This window comes from Alligator mississippiensis, chromosome 3 (assembly GCF_030867095.1).
Source record: "Alligator mississippiensis isolate rAllMis1 chromosome 3, rAllMis1, whole genome shotgun sequence".
NCBI classification, from domain to species: Eukaryota; Metazoa; Chordata; order Crocodylia; family Alligatoridae; genus Alligator; species Alligator mississippiensis.
The window spans coordinates 68,097,366-68,118,488 of NC_081826.1; the positions used below are offsets into that span (position 1 = coordinate 68,097,366).

At 39.3% G+C, this 21,123-nt stretch overlaps 1 protein-coding gene across 4 annotated transcripts in view; it reads right to left on the reverse strand.

Moving 5' to 3' along the window:
- Positions 1 to 21,123, reverse strand: part of CHD7 (chromodomain helicase DNA binding protein 7) — a 161,552-nt gene that overhangs the window by 91,489 nt on the left and 48,940 nt on the right. For 3 of the 4 annotated variants that reach the window (XM_059724056.1, XM_059724054.1, XM_059724055.1), the window contains one exon: positions 9,848 to 11,703. The exons of the other annotated variant lie outside the window; for it this stretch is intronic. In XM_059724056.1, coding sequence (XP_059580039.1) covers positions 9,848 to 11,530 — 1,683 coding nt within the window. In that variant the 5' untranslated portion in view covers positions 11,531 to 11,703. The remainder of the gene's footprint in view (positions 1 to 9,847; positions 11,704 to 21,123) is intronic. 4 annotated transcript variants of the gene reach the window in all.

A 21,123-nucleotide genomic window follows, 5' to 3' on the forward strand; every position in this document is an offset into this window, starting at 1 on the left:
TTCCATTCCACTTGGATCACCCTCAGAAATGAAGAAAGTACATCCTTTTCAGAAAACTGAACGTTTGCAGTAAGTTCCTCTTCATATGAAACCTACAAAGAAGAAACTTCTACCTTTTTTGGAACAAGTTCATTACAAAGCACTGATGATAATTATGCAGGAAAGAAAAATAAGGTAGCAATGGTATAAAAGTAAAAGAAGAGTAAAGAAAAAAATTTAAAGAATCTGCAGCAACAGCACACATTAAACTTCTGTTTAGCATGTCCTGCTTTTTGAGGGATTTCCAGCATACCAGGAGCATCCTCTCCCCCCCCCCAATCCAATCCTAACTGGTATACTGGATCATTTTTTCCTATTACAGCGGTTAGTTTTGGTATAACTAAATTTAAAATATGCAGAAACCTTTTATTTTTTCTATAACTTTCATGGATAATGCCATGTAGAAGAGGTAATAACAAAAAGCCTCTGCACAAGCAGTCATTAAGTTCACCAGAAGGAATTGATCCTTCCAATCAAGTCTGTCATGCCCTCTGCAAGAGATGGAAATATTTAAGTATAAATTAATCAAAGACATAATTATCCTTCTGTAACTAAAACAGCAATGATCTTAATAAAAAACCCCCAAACATTATTTGGCATAGCACTTCAGAAGGAGAATTTCTAGCACTTATGAAGAATGTCATTTGTTTGTTGAGTTACAAGAGCTGCTAGTGCAGCATCATTTGAATAACAATACAGTTGAGCTCTATCTGCAAGAGTCTTTAGAAGTATTCCCCTATTTAAATTGTGTGCTGCTGTTGTTTTTTTTTTAAATAATAACAGCAACATTTCTTGGAAAAGCTCAAACTTTTTTGGGGAAAAAAAAGTGTCTGTCAGCGTTTTTTGTTTCTTAGTAATATTTTACTAATGCATAAAGATGCCACGAGAAGAATACTGGTAGTTTGAATATACATTTAAGGGAAATTTGTGTTGTGGATTCCTTGTCAACAACATTCAACCCGGGAGGACAGAAAAGCTGGGTTTGTTCCCGAGAGCTGTGAACCTCCTGATATTTAGTATCTTTTTCTTGAGGTCCCAATGCCTGAAAGTCAAGTTCACTTTAGAGTTCCATGTTTCATTAAAAAAAAAGGTTTCTAACCTTCATTACTTTTGTAGAGAAATGGTTGGAAATGTTAAATGTGCATTCTAGAGATTTCCAACAGAAAGCAAGTAAGAACAGTGCATGCGGGCATTTTTTTCCCCGAGAGAGCTAGGAACAGTCTCAGGATTTTGTTTGCGTTTGGGTCATTGTAATAGAGCAAATGATACAACTATTTACCTACTGATTATATACTCATCAATCATGTACACTGTGATGAAGCACTGAGCAAGATAAAGAAAATGGGACTTAAAAAAAAAAAATCAAAAACCCAGACACAGCTTTAACTTGATTTTATTATGTACAGAAAAGGTTAAGAGGGGACAAAAAAGTTGAAGTTAGATAGCATAGCAGCAACAAAGTATAAGGCCAGGTAACAGTACTGTCAACAATAAGAAGGCCGGGTAGAGGTGTATTTTATAGACTAACTGAATCAGAGATGCATGAGCTCAGCTCACTTCATCCAGTGCATTGGCTGGGATGATATAGGTAGGGATGGTTCTGCTTTGAGCAGGGAGTTGGACTAAATAACCTCCTGAGGTCCCTTCCAACCCTAGATTTCTATGATGATTCTATGAAAGTGTGCACAACTAAGGTTTTATTTCGTTTTTCACAGCTAAGAAACTAAGGGACACATTTGACTCCAAATTGTAGATCTCTATAGGAAAAAAGAACTAAATATTTGCAGATGGTATGTTAAAACGTTGGTATAAGCAGCAATTTGCTCCTAAGCCAAACATTAAAACTACCCATGAGATGTATTTTCATATGTTCGCCTGTTTTGATAGTTTTGTAGAATTACTAACCGAGTGTTTTTCTCAACTGGCAATCTTCTAATTCTTTTCTCCCTTGCAGTGAAGCCGCATCAAATTTCTCCAGACTGATGTCACAAATTCAGTCTTACTGCATGCTGCAGGTAAAGAACGTGAATTTGTAGAAGCAAAAACCACCTCATATACGCTGCTTATCATGATGTTTAAATTAGAATGGCTTGGGGAACATTTTCTGAAGGTCAGTTAAAGTTGAAGTGTTTCTTTTTAAAATAACTTTTGTGGCTTTATGACCATTTTAATCATGTTAATATGTCCCTTCCAACTGTTATTTCAAAAGCTACATTAATTTGGGAGGGAGGTGGGGGAGAAGGGCGAGGACCAAAGGTCAAGTGCTGCTTTGACCCACTGAACTCAGCATCTGCATGTTTCTCCCTCAAGTGGAGACTAACAAAAAAAAAAAAAAAAAACTCCCATAAAAAGCAGGCTATGGAGGAGCCCAGATCCCAAAGTACGGGGAATTTGGATATATTCACCTTTAGAAGGAGGGTAGGAGAAATTTATAGAAATTCACAGTACCTCAAACCAGAATGCAAAAATGCACCTGCCTTAAAATAGGAAGTTCATATTCATTTTATACAAATTGATGCCCCACAAATTTTTAGAGGACTATTTTTTGTTGCTTTTTTTCATGTTTCAAGAAAGGATGGCATATGATTATCAAATTTTAAATCCAAGTCATATTTTACTAGGATTGTCCACATATTTTAAAGATCAAATACCTCTCCTATTCACACCAATCTTCCATTATATTTAGTTCAGCTGCTGGCCACACAGACATTGAGATGTGCATTAAAATACCAGATTTCAGTTTAGAAAATAGACTTTTGCAGTTCTGAAAAAACATAAAAATAGAAAGAAAAGATTTATATTCATGTCCAAAAGACAACAAACTTGTTGCTTTTACAAGACTAGAATGGTAGACCAAGAGCTCTGATCTGAACCACTTAGTACATAAAATGCCAAATAGCACGATCATTTACAAAGTTAAGTAATTATATAAATAACAATCATCCAATAATTGCTTTTTAAAAATTCATTGTTCTAAAGATTCTTAGCTTCACTATTCCAGAAAAAAATCCAGACCAGCTTTTCAAACTGTCCACAATCAACACATTAGCCTCTAAGAACAGGTCAGATGACTCTACAGCCTACCAAATCAGCATGCTGTTGTGGACTTGTATTTTTATGCTAATACTGCAAACTGGCTTCAGCCAGCTTCATGAACAGATAATTTAATGGCACAAATTACTTTCATCCAGTCAACTTATGGCACCTGAGGGGGCAGAATGCTCCTAACAAGGTTTCTCACCAAAATCAGTTGTACCTCCTCAACTCCATTTTTTATAAACAAAGACTTTAGCCCAAGGGCATATACACTCAAGAGCCAGTCTCTAATCTCTTATTTAGATGAATGTATATATAGTCTTCTTTATTCCCTTTGAAATAGGGGAGGGTAAACTTTACATGCGGAGTTAAATCCCAAGATGCCCTCACTGAAAAATGCAAACAATTCTTACGGGGCTATACATTTTTCCTAATTATTCATAAACATGCTACAGTTTTATAGCTTGAGCTTTTATATTTTTTCCATAAAAGGAAATAATTGGCATCAATATATTATGTGAAAGAATACTATCAAAACAAAGAGAAGATATCTTGCCAATATAACTTAAGAAAATGTCAAATATCTTCCATGCTCTTACAACTGAAAACAGCTGAATCTAATTGTTTTTCTTTGATATTTTTTTTTATTCAATTCAAATTTTATTTTGGTCTATTCCTCATCCAAATGTAAAACACGGTACCTCTTTAAATCCTTTTAAACAAGTTACCATTCTCACATACTTTCTTCTGTGCTCATCTTGCTCCCAGGTCGTACAGATATTCTTTAATTTCCAGTTCTGGTGGAATAATTTTCCTCCAGTGCTGCTGACTGGCAGGGACTTAGTTTCCTGAATCAATTCTGGCGTGGCAGCTAGCAGAGAGCAGGGGTTACTGCTGAAAGTTTATTTTAATTTAACACACTGAAAAAAATACAGCCAAAGTTGGGTAGGAAGGGAAGGAGAGAATAGTACATGCACACATTTTGGCTGATGTGGGCTCTCAATGAAAACATGCAGCTGGCTTCAGCAGAAAGACATGGAAGTTTTCCCACGGTCAGTCTTCATACCCAAACCAGTAGAGAATTTTCTGAATGGCCAGAATTTGCCCCATCCCTCATTTTGACTTCAGGTCTAATGAAACATTTGAGGGAAGGTTGGGGAGGGAAGACAGCTAAGACTGCAACCACCAACTACTGCTTTCTGCTATCTGTTGTGGTAGAATGGTACCTAGTATACTGCCACTTATTGCCAGCAGCATCATGCACTGCTAAGTGAGCCGGCAAAAAAATGGCAGGTGAACTTCAATGTTGGCAAGTGCAAGAAAATGCACATGGGGAAAAAATACCTCAATTAATACATACACAGTCCTGGGTTCTGAACTAGCTGTTATGACTCGGGGAAGAGACTTTGGATTCACTGTAGACAGCTCTCTCAAAACATCAGCTCAGTGTGCCATGGCTACCACAAAGCCAGAAAAAAATGTTGGGCATCATTAACATTGGAAATGAAAACAGAACAGAGTACATTGTCATGCCATTGTATAAATCCATGGTGTGCCCACCTCTTAAATACTGTATACAGTTGTGCAAATCACATTTGAAAAAAATGGCACAGTCCTTTTCTGTTTTCCAGAACTGAAAAAGGTAGGGAGAAGGGTAACCAAAACAATCAGGGGTATGGAGCAGTTGCCAAACCAAGAGAAACAAAAAAGGCTAGGGCTCTTCAGTCTGGCAAGGAGAAGGCTTGGGGTGGGGGATATGATAAGTCTATGAAATTATGAAGGGTGTGGACAAAATGAATAGGGAGCTGTTATTCCCCAAGTCCTAGAATACTAGAACTAGCAGGCACCCACTAAAATTAGCAAGAAACAGGTTTAAAACTAATGAGAAGTACTTTTTATGCAACAGTTAACTTGTGGAATTCATTGCCACAGGAGGTAGTAGAGGCAGAGAACAAAGCCAGGTTTAAAAAGGAACTAGACAAATTAATGGATAATAGATCTATTAATAGCTGTTGAACAGAATGTTTGGAAATGTTTCCACTGGCATCCCTAAACAATAATGGTGGATGCCAGTGAGGGAAATGAGCAGGGGATGGATCACTCTAGATATGTCTGGTTCAGTGCTCTCCCTAAAGAAACTCCACTTCTGCCATGGTTGGGAGACAGAATACTGGGTCAGACAGACCATTGATCTGACCCAGTATGGCACTTCTTACATTAGCTTCTGTACCAGAAATAGGTAGATCAAAAACAAAAAAACCCCAAAACCTTAAAATCCCATTTTTAAAAAGCATACAATGAAAAAACTACAGACATGCTGGAGCAGAAAAGTAAATACTTGATCTTTTTTCTCTAAGCAGTAGGACATTGCTTAAACTAAATATTTAATAATGAAAAAGCCCGGGTTTTTAATCTTATGGGCTCACCATATGGCTAAACAAAATATTAAGTTTGGTAGACAAATCCAAGGATAAATGGTGATGTAAATAATGGATCAGTAAGGTGACATGACTGTCACTTTTCCAGCTACAGCCCTACCCTCACACCATAAAAATTAAGCCAGTAGGTAAATACAACATTTAATCTTCCCAGCATGCAAATTACATAAACCTATTTGCTCTTTCTGGTGTATAACTGACTATAAACCAGACTTGGGGAAATCATCATATTCTAAGCAGCACAGATTGAATATTCCTTTTTATTCAGATATAGCCAGTCCAATCACAGGCTATTAAAGGTTGAGACTTCAACACACAAATATTAACAAGAATAGATGCATCACCAGGGCTATTGTGATGAGTCAAAAGTCTATATTCTTGTAGCCCTGAACCCAAGAAGCAGGGACAATAATATTCTTCTGCCAGTTGTACTGTTGCATTCAACTAGTGATTATAGTCAGCTACCTGAAATTGATGTTATTACAAACCCATAGATAATCAGTACAACGCATCGAACTAGGAACACTGCATTAGCACTTCACGCAGATACCATCAGATAGTAATGAAGCACCTTGATAAGTATTCCTAATAATGTTATAGTGTTTATCATAGCATTCCTCAAATTTAATTTCCTGACATTTGTGCAGCCTCCATGACCTGTTCCTCAATGGATTCCTATGCTCAACTACTACAGTATAGATCACTGAGTGCTCATGAAACATGATTAGTCTTAAATATTGTCTGTCGAAGTCTTCAAATTATTCATTACTGTTATGCAAAGTTTTATATCATACCTCTCTCAGCACATCCAAATCCTGATGAAGAGGAGCCTCTACACCCACTCTATCACCACCCTCTTTGACTACAGTGGTACCAATTACAGCAGTGACTTGTGATATGAACAGCTGCCTGCAAGGAACTGAATTGAAACCTACAACTTATTCCCAATAAGCCAAAGAGCTATTTACAATCTCCTGATCTGGTCTAGATTTCAATGGGTGACCTAGAATGATAAGGATTCTTAGACCATTGTCACAGTCTCGAAGACAAGAGACTGTGTTGGCAGTTTTAAACAAGAAAAGGTGTTTACAACTCTAGAGTGCTATAAATTTTAAATTGGCTCTTACATTATAGAGAAGGTAAAAAATTATTACCCTTCCTGTTAAAGTATCTGTATAGAAGTTACCCATTTTACCATAAGCATCATAATCAAGATAAAACCAGATTATAAACAGTGAGAATATTACTGAAATGTTCTTCACTAATTTCTAAGTTGTACAATGATCCCTCATTTTTTCTGATGAGGTATTTCAGTATAACAAAAATAGAAAAGTTGCTTTAAAAAAACCCATGCTTTCATGAATTCCAGTTTCTAGTCAAAGAAAGAAGCAGGCCATATGAGATCAACAGATACAAATACAAGCTAGTTCTGTATTTCTTAGTTACTTTTAAAGCAAAAGAACAAGAACATTCATATATCTGAAGGCACCCTTATCAGGGTAAGTATGGCATGACAACCCAAGCCAAGCCAAGCCAAGCCAAGCCAAGCTGCATACTACATCTCTCAATACTTGTTGCATTGGTTAATGGATAATTATGTTAAAAGAATTATAGCTCATTAAGAAACTGTTTTCTTCTATTTTAAAATTTACTCAAATTATTAAAAACTACATTTTCTACTGAAGAGTGAATCTGTCTAGCCACAAAGTGCTTGATCTATACCATATGACCTTAATTTACACCTAACAGCTATTTGCATTTATTTCACTTATTTTTAATGAATTAATCAACTTTCATCATTGTCACCTCTTTCCAGGTATGTATATACAGTTTAGGACCACTGATCAACTGAGGTATATTTAAAAACTAGGGATCTACCAAATTCACAGCAGAAGTAGAGTGCATGGCAGCTCCTTTAATCTTGCATGTTCCCCCATGTGCATCTCACCCCTTTTCCCCGCTATCTTCCCACCCGCTCTGGGAGGGCCTCACCACTTAGCAGAGGGCCCTGCTACCCCCTCATGATCAGAAGGGAAACTAAAACCATGGTTTTAAACATGGTGCTGTGTTTGCCTCCCTGCCAGTCAGCAACAAGCCGGCAGGGCCACCTGGGGCCCCTTAGACAATCAGCGGTGGGAGGCACCATATTTAAAACCGCAGTTTTCACCTTCCTGCTAAAGAGCGATCTGCAAGCAGGGCCCCTTCACCAATCAGAGCGGGGTGGCGGGAGCGCACAAAGGAACCTGCAAGATTAAAGGAGCCACAGTGCGCCCCACTTCTGCTGCTGTGCATTCAGTAGGTCCCTCTTTATAACCCTTTTTTTTGTTTTGGGGGGGGGAGAGGGAGGGAAGAGAAGGAGGAGAAATGTCTTTTTGTTTACCACAGCCAGAATGGCCATTTCAAGGTTAACAAACAGTGAACAATCTCTCTAAAGCATATCTGGGAACATTTTCCCACTCATATGCTATTATTTGTTTGTTGGGGTTTTTTTTAGATTTATATCCCACCCTACTCAAAGGTTCAGAAGTGCTGTGTAGACTTTTTACATTAAAGCCAGCATAGTTTCCAAACCCCTTTCCAAGCATGATACTGTTAAAAACCTGTAACTGACATTCCATCAAAAAGAAACACCAAATAAGTTCTAGAATTACGATTACAACAGTTTTAATAAAACAATGATCATTCAGTGCAATTTAATAATGGAATGTCATCTAACCTTCTTCCCACCTAAAACGTCCATTTGTGACAGATATTCACTTGATAGTTTTTCTGGCCATTTTCCACCCATTCTTTTTCATTCCATCTCTTCTTTATTCCTTTGCTCATCTTCCAATATGTTCTTGAGAGTATACTTTCCAATTTTGATTCTTGATTTTTTCTTCCTACCATCTCCAAGCCCATATTCTTTTCTCTGCTTCTTGCATTTTGTCCTTACTCCCCATCTCTCCTCCTCTATAATTATGATTGCTTCTTTTTTGTCTCACAGGACCATTTCTTTTCAATACAAACTTTCCACCTCTCTTCACAGGACTCCTCCCTCCTTATTCCCATTCACGGTTTCACCTACCCTAGGATTTGTCCCAAATTCCCCCCCTTCCCAGTTTCTCTTCATCCCCAGAGAATGTGGGAGCCTCCCCCAGCTGCTGAGTGGCTGCATCCCACCACTCCTTGCCAGCTGCCTCTTTCCAGTATATGCATCTGATTCCCAAATCCATCCCATGCTGTGCTGAGTAGCTAACTGAAGCAGCCGGCAGGCAGTAATGGAAGTGACTGCTGAGCAGCTGCTTTCCATACAGTCCTGGGACACTGGCTGGGACAGCTATTTAGATGATTTATTGAGCTTATTGTCTCATTGTACCCTTATGACCGCATTCCAACAATTAGCTCCAAATAGTTATGAGTAGAACTACTTGAGATTATTTTCTGATATATAATCAGTGGCTAAAAAAAAATGGAATCTATACTTCTATGGCCCCTTTAACACCTATACAATCAACACCAAAACTGTTCATTTGATGAGGGCACTTTAAACCAAGAGAAAACTTGAGGTATGCAAGTGTATATATGCCTAGTCAAACCTGCTAAGTTGGGCTGTAAAACTCAGAGAATCTCAAGAGTTGCTATGCTTCCAGCCTCTGGAATAGAAAAACGCATACAGCGGCCGTACTGGGGCCTGTACGGCACTGTCCGCATGGCCCGGGGCAGTTGCCCTGATTTGCCAACCCCCTAGAGACAGCGCTGTGGAACAGTTCTATTTTAAGTGGAATGGGAAATTGGGAGACCAAATAAAATCCGAATTGTGTTCCACTCATCCAAACCTTGAATGTGGGCTAGGATTGGGGGCTAGGATTGATATCTGCTCTTATTTTAGCTACACCAGGTTGCTCATCTCTAGTTACCAGGGGTGCCATTTAGTGCTAGGGCATGTGAATTTTGTATGCCATATCTGAATAAACTAAGTAGGACAAATTCATAATATGGACTTTCCTACAGAAAATGTGAAAATCCTTAAGAGTACCGTGAAAGTTTAGATGCAAACTTTCAACTTTTCCTTGACAGATTCACCATAACAAAACAATTATTATATTCAAGATAAGTTGATACTTACTGTTTAAATATATTGCAGATTTATCTTATTAAAACTATCAGAAGAGCACAGGCAAAACAAAGTTTGGGTAAGACATTGCAAATTAATAAAATTAAGTAAAACAGGAGAGTTACATCACCCTCAATGGCCACAGGCAGAATCATTAATGTAGAGCAGAAACCTGTCTCAAAAGTTGAAAATTGTATTTATTATTTTAAAAATTTTCTTTCTGCTGGACATGACTTACCTGAAGGACAGGCACTTTCTGTGGTGTACTTTGTGGTGACTGATGAAGCTGTGCCCAAGGCTGATGATGTGGATGTGGTGGTGGCGGCGGCGAAGACTGATGATGTATCCCTGGATGAGGCTGCATGGGAGGACAGGTTGGCATTTGCTGTTGGAAAGACTGCTGCTGACTAGGATGCTGCTGGCCAGATATCAGTCGTTCTTGTATTGCTTGTGGATCTGCAAGGCCAACACCTGGACAACCATTTGGTCTCATGTGCCCACCCATCTCCCGTGGTGTTGAAGACATACCCATAAATGGACGACTTTGTTGCATGTTTCGGGGGCCCATATTCCTCTGTCCAATTCCCATGGCACCAGGGGGCTGGTGTGACGGTTGAGGATGGGGTATATTTGGATAACTGCCAACTTCCATTGGTATTCCAGCACTACCAGGCCTAACCTGTGGAGGAGGGGTACTTGCTGGATTACTCATTGCTTTCATAGGTGACATGGGAGGTGGAGAGGCATAAGTTCCCTGAGGCTGTGAAGGGTGCATAGTTTGTGTGTTCATTTGGTTAAGTGAGCCACTAGGGTGAATGGGCTGCTGGTGCATTAGTCCTTGACCACTGTTCGATGGAAATCCTACAGCATTTGGGTATCTTGGTACAGATTGATTCATTGGAGTGTTATTTGTAAGGCCTAAATTCTGATTCATCCCTGTATTATTAACTAATCCCTGATTTAGGTTACTGTAAGGATAGCGAGAATACTGCCCTGAGTTGTTTATAGTAGGTGAGGGTACCGTCTGGCTCCGAGAACTAAAATTAAGTGTTTGTGGCCTAACAGCACCCTGCTGGGGGGGATTAGGGGAGAATCTGGGACTGTGGGCTACTGATTCTCCATGGAGAGCAGTGGGGGGATGGTGGTGAAATTGCTGGACTGAGTGTCGTAAAGAAGGTGCCATGCTGGGATTTTGCTGGGGCACATGAGACAAGTGGCCAGGTCCTGAGGTGGCAATAAAAGGATTTCCCTGATTAAGGCCTTCTTGGCCTTGAGAGAACTGGTTCATCCTCTGCTGCTGTGGCTGACCATGCTGTTGCATTGAAAAATCACCACGAGCCATGTAGTTTCCCATTTGCTGCATGTGCTGAGGATGGCCTTGTCCAGGGGGTCCCGAAGGTGTTTGTGGTGGCTGTGTAGGTTGTTGCTGCTGCTGCTGCTGGTATGGTGCTCTTATCTGGTCTGGCACCTGAACTGCCCGTGGTCCCCACATGGAACCACTGTCTACAAATGGTTGCCCATGTCTTTCATTCTGCATGCTAGGATAGACTCCCATCTGACCACCAGTGCCACTGCCATGAGGAACCTGAGGAACTGGAGGGTTGTGGTACTGTGAATGAGGAGATGCTATACCATTCCCAGGGGCATTACTCATCATTCTGTTAGGCTGATCCATCAGATGCATTTTTTGCTGTTCATATTGATTATAGTGATCAAAGTGGGTTAACTTTGCTTGATTTTGATTTGTAGGAGGATGGTGAAGAGAGGACTGTAAAGAAGGAAATCCTTGATCCATGGGTATTTGCTGACCCATGGGATTTACTGTATTTTCAGGATATCCACATTCTCCAAGACCTTCCAACCCTTCACTAAAGATATTACCATCTTCTCCAAACAGACTCATCATTCCAGGATCTGCCATCTTTTTTCAGCACAAAGCTCCTAAGAGCTACAACTAGAATGCTAGTCTGTGCTTCACCTCACCGAGGTGCTTGTTCTCAAAGCCTTTAATCCTAACTAATCTCCTTCATGTCATTCCATAATTCCTTAATTCTTTTGGACCATGCAGTGTCAGGCAAAGTCGGGTTGCCAGTCCTAGAAGAAAGAAAAAAAAAAAAAGAAATTTGAAACAAATAATAAAGCTGTCAGATAATATAAAACATACACCTAATAGCGTCAGAAAATACTAGCTAGTTTCATTTCCTGTATTTTAAAATATATTTTAAAATCTATTTCAGTTTAAGAAAGTCATTAACTTCAAGCAGAAGCTTTATTATGATAGGGAGTTAGGGAACAAGCAAAACACCAACCTTAACCTTAAATTAATCTATTCACTACACTTCCTAGTGTTCCATTCTTGGATGGAACAGAACAAAAGAACACAACATGCAGCAGCAGCAGCTGCCACAGCAGGCAGGCAGATGTATGAATATAGCCAAGCAGCCCATCTGCCGAACTAAAGCCCTGAAAATGCTGTAGTTACCAACAGCATGTCCTTAACCTGATTCCCCTGAGCAGTGTAATCAGATGAGCAAGCAGCAGCATCAAGGCCTATGATAAGCTGAAGTTAGTTAAATAGACAACAGGATTGTTCAAACACCTGAAGTGTTGACCGTTTTGAAACCTACAGATTTATAGAACTGTACATTTACGGAAAAATTACAGAGGAGGTTCCTTGGGTAAATCTGATATCTTTTATTAGACCAACTCAAATGGTGTCCAAAAGAAGCTTGTCTGCCTATGTCCTTAGACCAACATGGCTACAACCTATACCCCCGGAAAAATTTCATGCATTTTACTCATACAAATATAGGTCACAACTGGCTACTACAATACGAGAGCAAAATGATATAGCTTTTCAGTTAGAAGTCAGATTTCTAAATATCCATTGTTTTACTCGCATTGCACATCAAATCTATATCACATTTTGCCCGTTGACAACAAAGGAAATTCAGTAATTGGGGTTCATTATTCACCTTCAAGCAAACTGATTACCTGTAACATAACTGTGTATATTTGTGTATACATATGAAAATGCTTCCAAAGACAGCACTGGAATCTGCTAGAAGCATTCTCAAATTAAACATAAAACTCCAACACAGAACTGCTATGGTTTAAGAATTTAAACAAGTCATATAATATGCATCAGCCAAATAGTAGTTTTGGGGGAAAGGTCCATCAGTAGGTATTGAATATGGTAGACAGGAGTGCAGCCTCGGAGTCAGAGCTTCCTATACATCCGAATGCTGAAAGCTGTAAATGGGAGAGGATCAGGGTGTGAAACACTTTGCACATGCTCTGTTCAACCTCCTCTGGAGCATCCATGCTCTGCCTCAGACACAGAATACTAGGCTTGCTGGACCAATAGTCTGACCCACTAAATGACAGTTCTTAAGTGTAAGTGCACATAAGAAGAACAAAAGAAAGTAACAGGTCACTACATTTAAAGAAAATTGTTTAAGGAAGTTCCCATTTGTTAAGATAGTCACATAGGTCAGATTAATTTTAGGAGGGCATGAACGACATTTTCTTAAGTATGGTCTGCAAACAAGATTGTGCCTGTTTTGCTTTGATAAAGAGTAGACCTAAACAAAAGTCTAGCCCAACACTTTTTGCTCTTAAAATTCAGGTCCTGTCACTTACCCCAACAGTTAAGACTACACAGTAACTGTAACCAAAATAACTATTTCACACCTGGAGTTATTTTGTTATCATTCCAGTTGAAAAAAATCTATGTTTGAAGTGATCAAAACAGTTTGAGAACAACAACAACAAAACCCCTACCAAACCATTTCTATAAACTCCTATTTAGACTACATTGAAGTACAATATTTTGCAAAAGAACAAGTTTCAACATCCTTGTCTTCTTATTAGCCTGCCTGCTAGCATTACGCATCCTCTGACCAACACATTTCCCCAGCAAAAACATGGAATATTTCAGTAAGAAAAAGCATCAGCAGATTTCTTTCATTTATCTTTAAAACACTTTTCAGAGTTCCATATGCATCGTAAAGCAGCTAAACTTAGAACAGGTCCTATTTTGTATGATATTCTTTGTCTACCTTTAAACCCTGATCTAAGCAATGCTATCACCTAATCATCTAAATTGTTTATGGCAAATTTCTTAAGTCTCACATATATTTCCGTACTGAAATTCCATCTAGGTGTCCAAGTTACAATACAGGTTTTATTTGAAATTTCAAAATTAAAAAAAAATGGTAGAATATTTAAAATATTAACAAAAACTTAATGTGAAAGAAATTCCAATGGAGCAGGGGCCTTTCTTCACTGGTACAGTCTGGTGGCTGCTGAAATAAACCAGGCTAAACCGAGACTGTGAATATTAACCGTGTGTAGGGCAATCCCTCCAGTGGTTTAAGGCCATTTTAGCAGCTCTTACACTATGCTACTCCAAGTTCTTGATGCATGTTAATTGGGCATCGTTCTTTAGTCTCCAAATAGCTCATTAGTCTCTTCACAAGAAGCTGAGAAACCCAGAGTTCCAGGGAAGCCTTAAAAAAAAAAAAAAAAAGGTTTACAGCCACCAGTGTTTCCTAACCACCTTCTGGTTGGCCAAACACCTTCTAAACTGGCCTAACCACCTTCTAAGCTGGCCAAACACAGCTTAGGTAAAACAGAATATAGCTCAACCTGCCCAATCATCTAACCCTTCAGGTATTACAAAGTTCATTTGTTCATCCATGTGTCATTTAAGAAACAATTTTGCTTGTTAAATTCACAATGCAGACAGAATCTTTTATAAAGAGTTTGGGATAATAGAACTGAAGTTTACAAATAATAATTCTCACTTTATTAACCTGCATGGCTTTTCCATATCTCCAGAAATAGGGGTTCAATTGCATAAAAGATTAAAGTTTGAACTATATTGCCTATCTTATAGTCAGTGACCTGCCAAGGAAATTCAAGTAGGCTCCAGCCACCAGTAGTAGCAAAGTCAGTTCCATTCAGCTGGTGGTCAGTGTTTGCTCCAATTGCCATGGAAACTGGTAAAAATAATAAGAAATTTTGTTTAATGATTTAAAATCACCTTATTTCTTCACATTTGACTCCAGTTTCTATAGAAAGTAGCTTGGAAAGGCCACATTAGCTAGCAGGCAGTCAGAAGCTAAACTAAGTACCCTAATTTTCAGATTACAGAATGCATGCCGTAAACTAGGAACCCATTTGGCTTCTCAATTATGTTGTACTTTAAATTGTATCGTATCATTTAAAAGTTACACTGTAAACAAGCAAGCTTAAAAATCTTATAAAAATAGTATAATTAGTAAAAACAAAAATATACTTTTAATAATATATTATGCATTTTCATCTTCAACAACAAAATCAGAATTACTTTCAAGCTGTTCAAACTACAACGCTTGGCTTCCAAACACTGCATGAGAACATTTGTTTAAAGGGAAGCATTTTAAATAAAAAAATTAAATGTATATATTTGTAAAATTAATTTGAATGTGAGTGTGGCCCCCACTGAAGCAATAGTTTTGCTATCTTTAAACCACTTCATTTATACTACTTTTTAAATGAAAACAACATCTTAGAAAAGAAGTTAAGAAATTAATTTCTCTTAGGTTTTTGTCTCTCTCAGTAAAACAAATTTCTTATAAATTCAGAGGGGCTACTTACATGAAATGCTCTTGCAGTAAACCAGCACTGTTCAATTGGTGGCCCATGAGCCACATGTAGCCTTCAAGGGATTAAGTTGTGGTCCCCAGGCTACTGCTTGGCTGCCAATCCCTATCACTTCAGCTACAACAGCGGCCAGAGTCTTCCGGCTGCCCCTCCCTCCTCCTGCTTCCACGTTCTGTGCCACCCCAGGGGTTGGTGCACAGTATAGCATGGCATGGTGAGCTCAGGGTGAGGTCATGGCTGTGCCATGCAATTATCACCAAAGATTAAGAATATTAGCCAGGGAAAGCGTGTAAAAAAAGAAAAAGAAAAAAGCAGCTCAGTGACTTTAGGAAACCAGGAAGCTGCAATTTCAAGGTGTGCATGGGTACATATTAGAGCACAGGAGGGTGAGGGAAGAGATGGAAAAAAAAAATGTATAGAAAGTTTAACTCTTACTTTTAAATAAAACCATGCTCTAAAACAATCCAAGTTTCCCAATTTTTTTTCCAAGAAAGAATAAAACTTAAGTGACAAAGTTCACCACCTGAATAGAATGAACAGATGCATTACTAACAGATCCTAATGATCAGTGCAAAATTCATTATACTAGAGACCATTTGCGAAGACTAAAAATTTCAATATTCCACATGACTATCAGAAAGTTGTGGTACATTTAAGTGGTGTGAAAAATTCTTGGCATAAGAAGCTGATACTGTTTATGTGTATGGCACTTCTTGACTGCTGTCACATTCCAAACTGTCTTAATATTGAGTGCACTACTTCTTTATAAAAACAGGCTAGTTCATCTTTCTATTAATAACATAAAACTGAATTGGGCATAAGACAGACTTAGGTTCGTTAAGCAGGAAATGCTTAGCACCTTTAACAACCACGTAATTAGGGTTTTGAGGGGAGGTTGCACCTAATACCAGTTATATCTGCACAATGTTTAGCTGCATTGTATAGCTAAACCAAAAGTCTGAAGTCAGTGTTTGGGTTTGTGCCTTCAAAAAATAATAATAAAAAGGCCTTATTTATATCTAGACTTAATTCTGTTTTGCAGGCATTTCACCCTCAAATCTTTGTTTTTCTCTCCCATTTTGAACTAGTAGGAATGTCTCATCTTGTTCTCCCTGTTTTTTCCTCCAAGAACACAAATTAAAGTGGGAGACCTTTTGCAGCCTTCAGTTATAAAAAGCTGCTGATCTTCAGAAAAGATATTTGTGAAATATTCATTTGAAGGGTTTAACTTAAATAATGTTTATGTTGTACACTAAATGAAAAGTCTTAGTTTTACTCTCAATTGTGATGTCTAAATTTTAACAGTTCTCCAGGACTGAACGTCTAATAGGAAACCATTAAGCCATTTTACTCCTCTTCACATAATTATCCTGCTATAAATCGGCTGAATTACATAGTCAAAATATTTTGGGGAATACATCTTGACAACACTGCAGTATGCATTAAATGCATTATGCATTTAGATGTTAACACAAGGAAACCCGAAACAAACATTACATATGTAATGTAGGCAAGTTAAACTGAAACTACATTTTTAATTGATTCATAAATTGTAGAGTCGGAAGGGACCACAATGGATCATCGTGTCCAACCCCCTGCCCCTGGCAGGAAAGAGGACCGAGGTCAGATGACCCCAGCCAGTGTAGCCAATATATATATTATTAGTGAACTATTTGGAAAGATTACCAGCTATTTGACCGAGCTGAACAACAGATGCCTGCCCCTCTCTTCCAAGTTAATGTTATCCTGAAAGAATACCTCTAGCCACAACAGTGAAAATGGATACATGAATTCCCCTAAAAATGGTATGGTCTTGGAACCCTGTTCAGAGCCTCCATCTTTCCAACCAGTCTCTGGCTACTAGAGATCTACTAAAATTTGAAAGATCCTGCCATATTTGACAACAGGTGTCAAACGCCATCTTTTCAACCCCCCAATAAGAATTTAAAACCTTTGCCTCCTTTATGTTCCTCTCGTATTACAGGAGAACCCCACTGTAACAAAGAGGATTCTTTCTTTAGGTCACTGGACACAGACAGCACTTGCTCTTGGTTCTCTTAAACCCCAAACTATATGGCTATAGAAATAGACTACGTCCTAGCATTTTTCCACAAGTTATTCGTAAAGTCTGGTCCACGTAGGACTGGAAGGAAGTGGTGACTACAATACAGGCTGAATAATCGTAACAGCTCAACAAGCCTTCATCAGAGAGAACAAACAACCTAGAACTTACAGCTGTTACTGAACTATGAATTTTCTACACCAAAAGAAAAAAAGTTCTCAACAACACCTAAGGGAGTCATGAGGATTATCTGAAACATTCCATGTCAAAAAAGACAGATTTTCTAAACATGCACTCCATGCTTCTATCACAAATAGTCTAAGCAATATCTTCCCATTGCTTTAGTCTAAGCAATGTCTTTGTCCATTGATCTTTCTCAAGATCAGCTAAAAAGAGATTAATTTTGAACAGCAGGAGGAGTAGGATTTCATCGGGAGCTGCTCAGATTTAGATGTTCATTAAACTAATGACGCTCCCCAACACATTTCCTGCCTGTTCAGTTGTTCTGCTTTCTGTTTCCTACTTTGCGCTCACTGTTTGATGTGCTGCTCTGCTTTCCGCTCCCTCCCTGATCTGTCAGGGGAGTTGCTTCCTCTCCTAGGCTGCTGCATGCCATAAGCAGAGGCTGCCTATGCTACTTGTGGCATACATGCCACAGAGATTGGCAATCCCTCCATTAAACATTGTTCTCAAATGCCTCAAATAAAACCAATTTACTAATCTGGACAGAACTAAAACTGGATTGCACTCTGGTATTAAGCTTCAAAAATTTATACCATAAAACTATTTAAAAATACCTTAAAATTCCAGACAATATGAAGTCCTCTCCCCACATTTGCAACTCAAATCAACTGAAAGGATTTTGGTAGGTATTTCCCACATGAAAATTAACAGAAAAAAATATTATCTCCTAAAAATAGGAATTTCATAGGTTTGGAGCATGTGAAAATGGAAATGGGCCTAAGTTTTCATAGTCCTAACTAACACATAATCAGAAACTGCTATATTCTAATGAAAGTTTTTGACAACAAAACCAAGTCTATGTTCTGGGCAGGCTGGATGAAGATAATCTAAAAACCTATGTTTACAATTCCTTAAGACTGCCAAAAGACACTGCATATCAAAACAAGGATGATATTTCCCCCTCAACTGGGAAGGTCAATTGCTTAGAAACCTTGTCTGCCTCAACAGCTACCATGGCCTATACTTTAAAAAACTATAAGAAATTACTTGGTTCAGTGTTGCACGGCCAAAATTTTACTAACTTTAAGTGAGACTTAAGTATCCAAGTCACTTTTGTAAACAGGAGTTGGCCATCTCAGTCACGTAGGGCAAGATCTAGAGATCTAGATCTAGGTGTCTCTAAATTAGGTGTTACAATGCCTCAAAATGAGGCTTCTTTGGGTTAGGGCAGTAAAAAAGCAGTGCCTAATCTCCCTACAGTGAAGGGGGAGAACCAAGAACCTCCAAAGGCTGATCTAGATTGCCCAGATCCTGAGCAGAGAACTATCTAAATGGAGCCAATAGAAAGAATTAATTACAGGAGTACAATTAAACCTCCACCTTTCAGGTTCAGGGAACAGAGAAAAGAACTGTTTATGGATTTCATGTTAGACATCAACTGAATAAAAACAAAGAATCCTGACAGCAGAAATTAGAAGCAATTATCCCAGTATTAGAGTACGAAGTCACAGTCCTGTTGGCTGTTCTCTTCTTCCCTCATGATGTCAATGTTGGCTACCTTGTGGCCCAGCTTCAACAGGAGGGATGAAGAGCACTGCCTCAAGAATATTCTATAGCCTAGTGGTTAGGACAGAGGTGGGATATATTTGAATACCCTCAGACCAAGGAAGTACTCACATTTCCCAATCCCTGGCCTAGCACTGTAATACCTGGCTATTACACAGAACGTAGGCACCAGCACCACTACCAGATTTTTTTTTTTTTTTTTTAAACAAAGTCACCGGGATTGCTATTCTTCATACCAAACAGCATCTTTGGTGTGCACTGAGCATATTCAGAGTGCTTAACAGATTGGCCCCTTCCACGGACTTAGAATTTAGACACCACTCTGTCTCTGAGCTACAATGGATCTTGGGCAGCAGTTGGGTATCTAGCTGCTTGTACAAATGGAGCCTTGGCGCACATGAAAAAGCCTCTCTGGATATATGTAGTGTAAAAGGGAGACACATTTTAAGCCCTCATCAATGTGTGGGCCTCCAAAGTCAGGCAGCAGCCAAGCAGGGTTTCCTGGTCTCTTTTTGCACCCTGAATTAGTCTAAAGGCTGTCCAGACTGAACTGTCCAACTTAAAGGAGTCTGGGGGCATATGTCCTATGGGCCATGCCAGCAGGAGCCACAAGCTCCATGGGACACACCAGAGCAGAGCATGGTCATTGTCCCCCAGCCTGCATGCCCTCAGCACTGTACCCTGACCTCACCCTGAGCTCCCCACTCTGTGTTGTGCCCTTAAGGCAGACGCAGAATGTAGCAGCTAGTGGAAGCCAGAGGAGTGGAGGAATAGAGGGGGTGATGGCCGGGTGGGAGCCCGGGGGCCACAGCTTAATCCCTCACAGGCTGCATACTGTCCACAGGCTGCCAGTTGGACAGGTCAGGTTTACATTCCTCTGGTGCCTCCCTGGATCTCACCTTTTGGCTTTGCAGTGCTCAGACAAGCAATGCCTGGACACCTTTAAAAATATGGACCTTGGTAGTCCATGTTCCTAAAGTAACTGGTGTTCAATGAAAGACAATAGTAAGTGCAATAAGCAGGTTCACATAACATGCCAGTGTCATCTTCTAGTACAGAAGAATGAACTAATAGATGAATAAATGTGTCACCTGGCTGAGCTAATGTTACTAGAAATATACACTGTTGTAGCTCTCAAACAGTGCACTACACAATCAAGCTAAAGTTTTGATACTGAGGTTTAGAATATAATTTCAGGATTTGTAAGAGACGCTATTAGTACTCAGTAGGGCTGTGTGATGCTTCAGTCCCTGACTTGATTGGCGGAGATTCGGCCCGATTCGGTGGCCGAATCTCTAATTCCAAATTGAATCAGGGGGCCCTTTAATCTCTCTGAATCAAATCAGAACCCTCTGAATTGATTCAGAGAGATTCAGCAATTCAGACATAGATACAACTTTAAATGTCTTTTCTACATACCCTGAGGTACCAGACATGGCTTGTGAATGCTGCGATGCTGGGGCAGACGGTGCATCCCACAGGAGCGCAGGGAGGTCCCCCAGCATGCTCGGCATCAGACCCAGAAGTGGACCAGAAGCACTTTTGGTCCACTTCCAGGTTTGCCACCAAACATGCAGGGGGGTCTCCTGCACTCCTGTGGGGTGCTCCATCCGCCACACTATTGCAGTGTTCATGAGCCACGCCTGGTACCTTGAGGTATGTAGAAAAAAAACGTTTACAGCTGTGTCTATGTCCGAATTGCTGCTTCTCCAAATCAGCATCGAATCTGCAGATTTGGATTTGGCTGAAGCGAATAAGGGACAGTGATTTGAATCAACGAATCGAATCACTGTCCCCGATTCAGGCCAAATCTGAATCGAATAGGGCCCACTTTGCACACCTCTAGTACTCAGCTATTTTCTTTAAAAAGTCTTCACAACTTGGATTTTACAGCAATCCTTCGCCACATGAATTTTTTAATATTAAAATACTAGTTCTCGACCAACTAGACTGTTATCCTGAAAGACATATAATTTTAATATCCACTAGAAATACTTAGCAATATCCATCCATATCATCTTGGAAATATCAAAATAAATCCAACATTAGTTCAG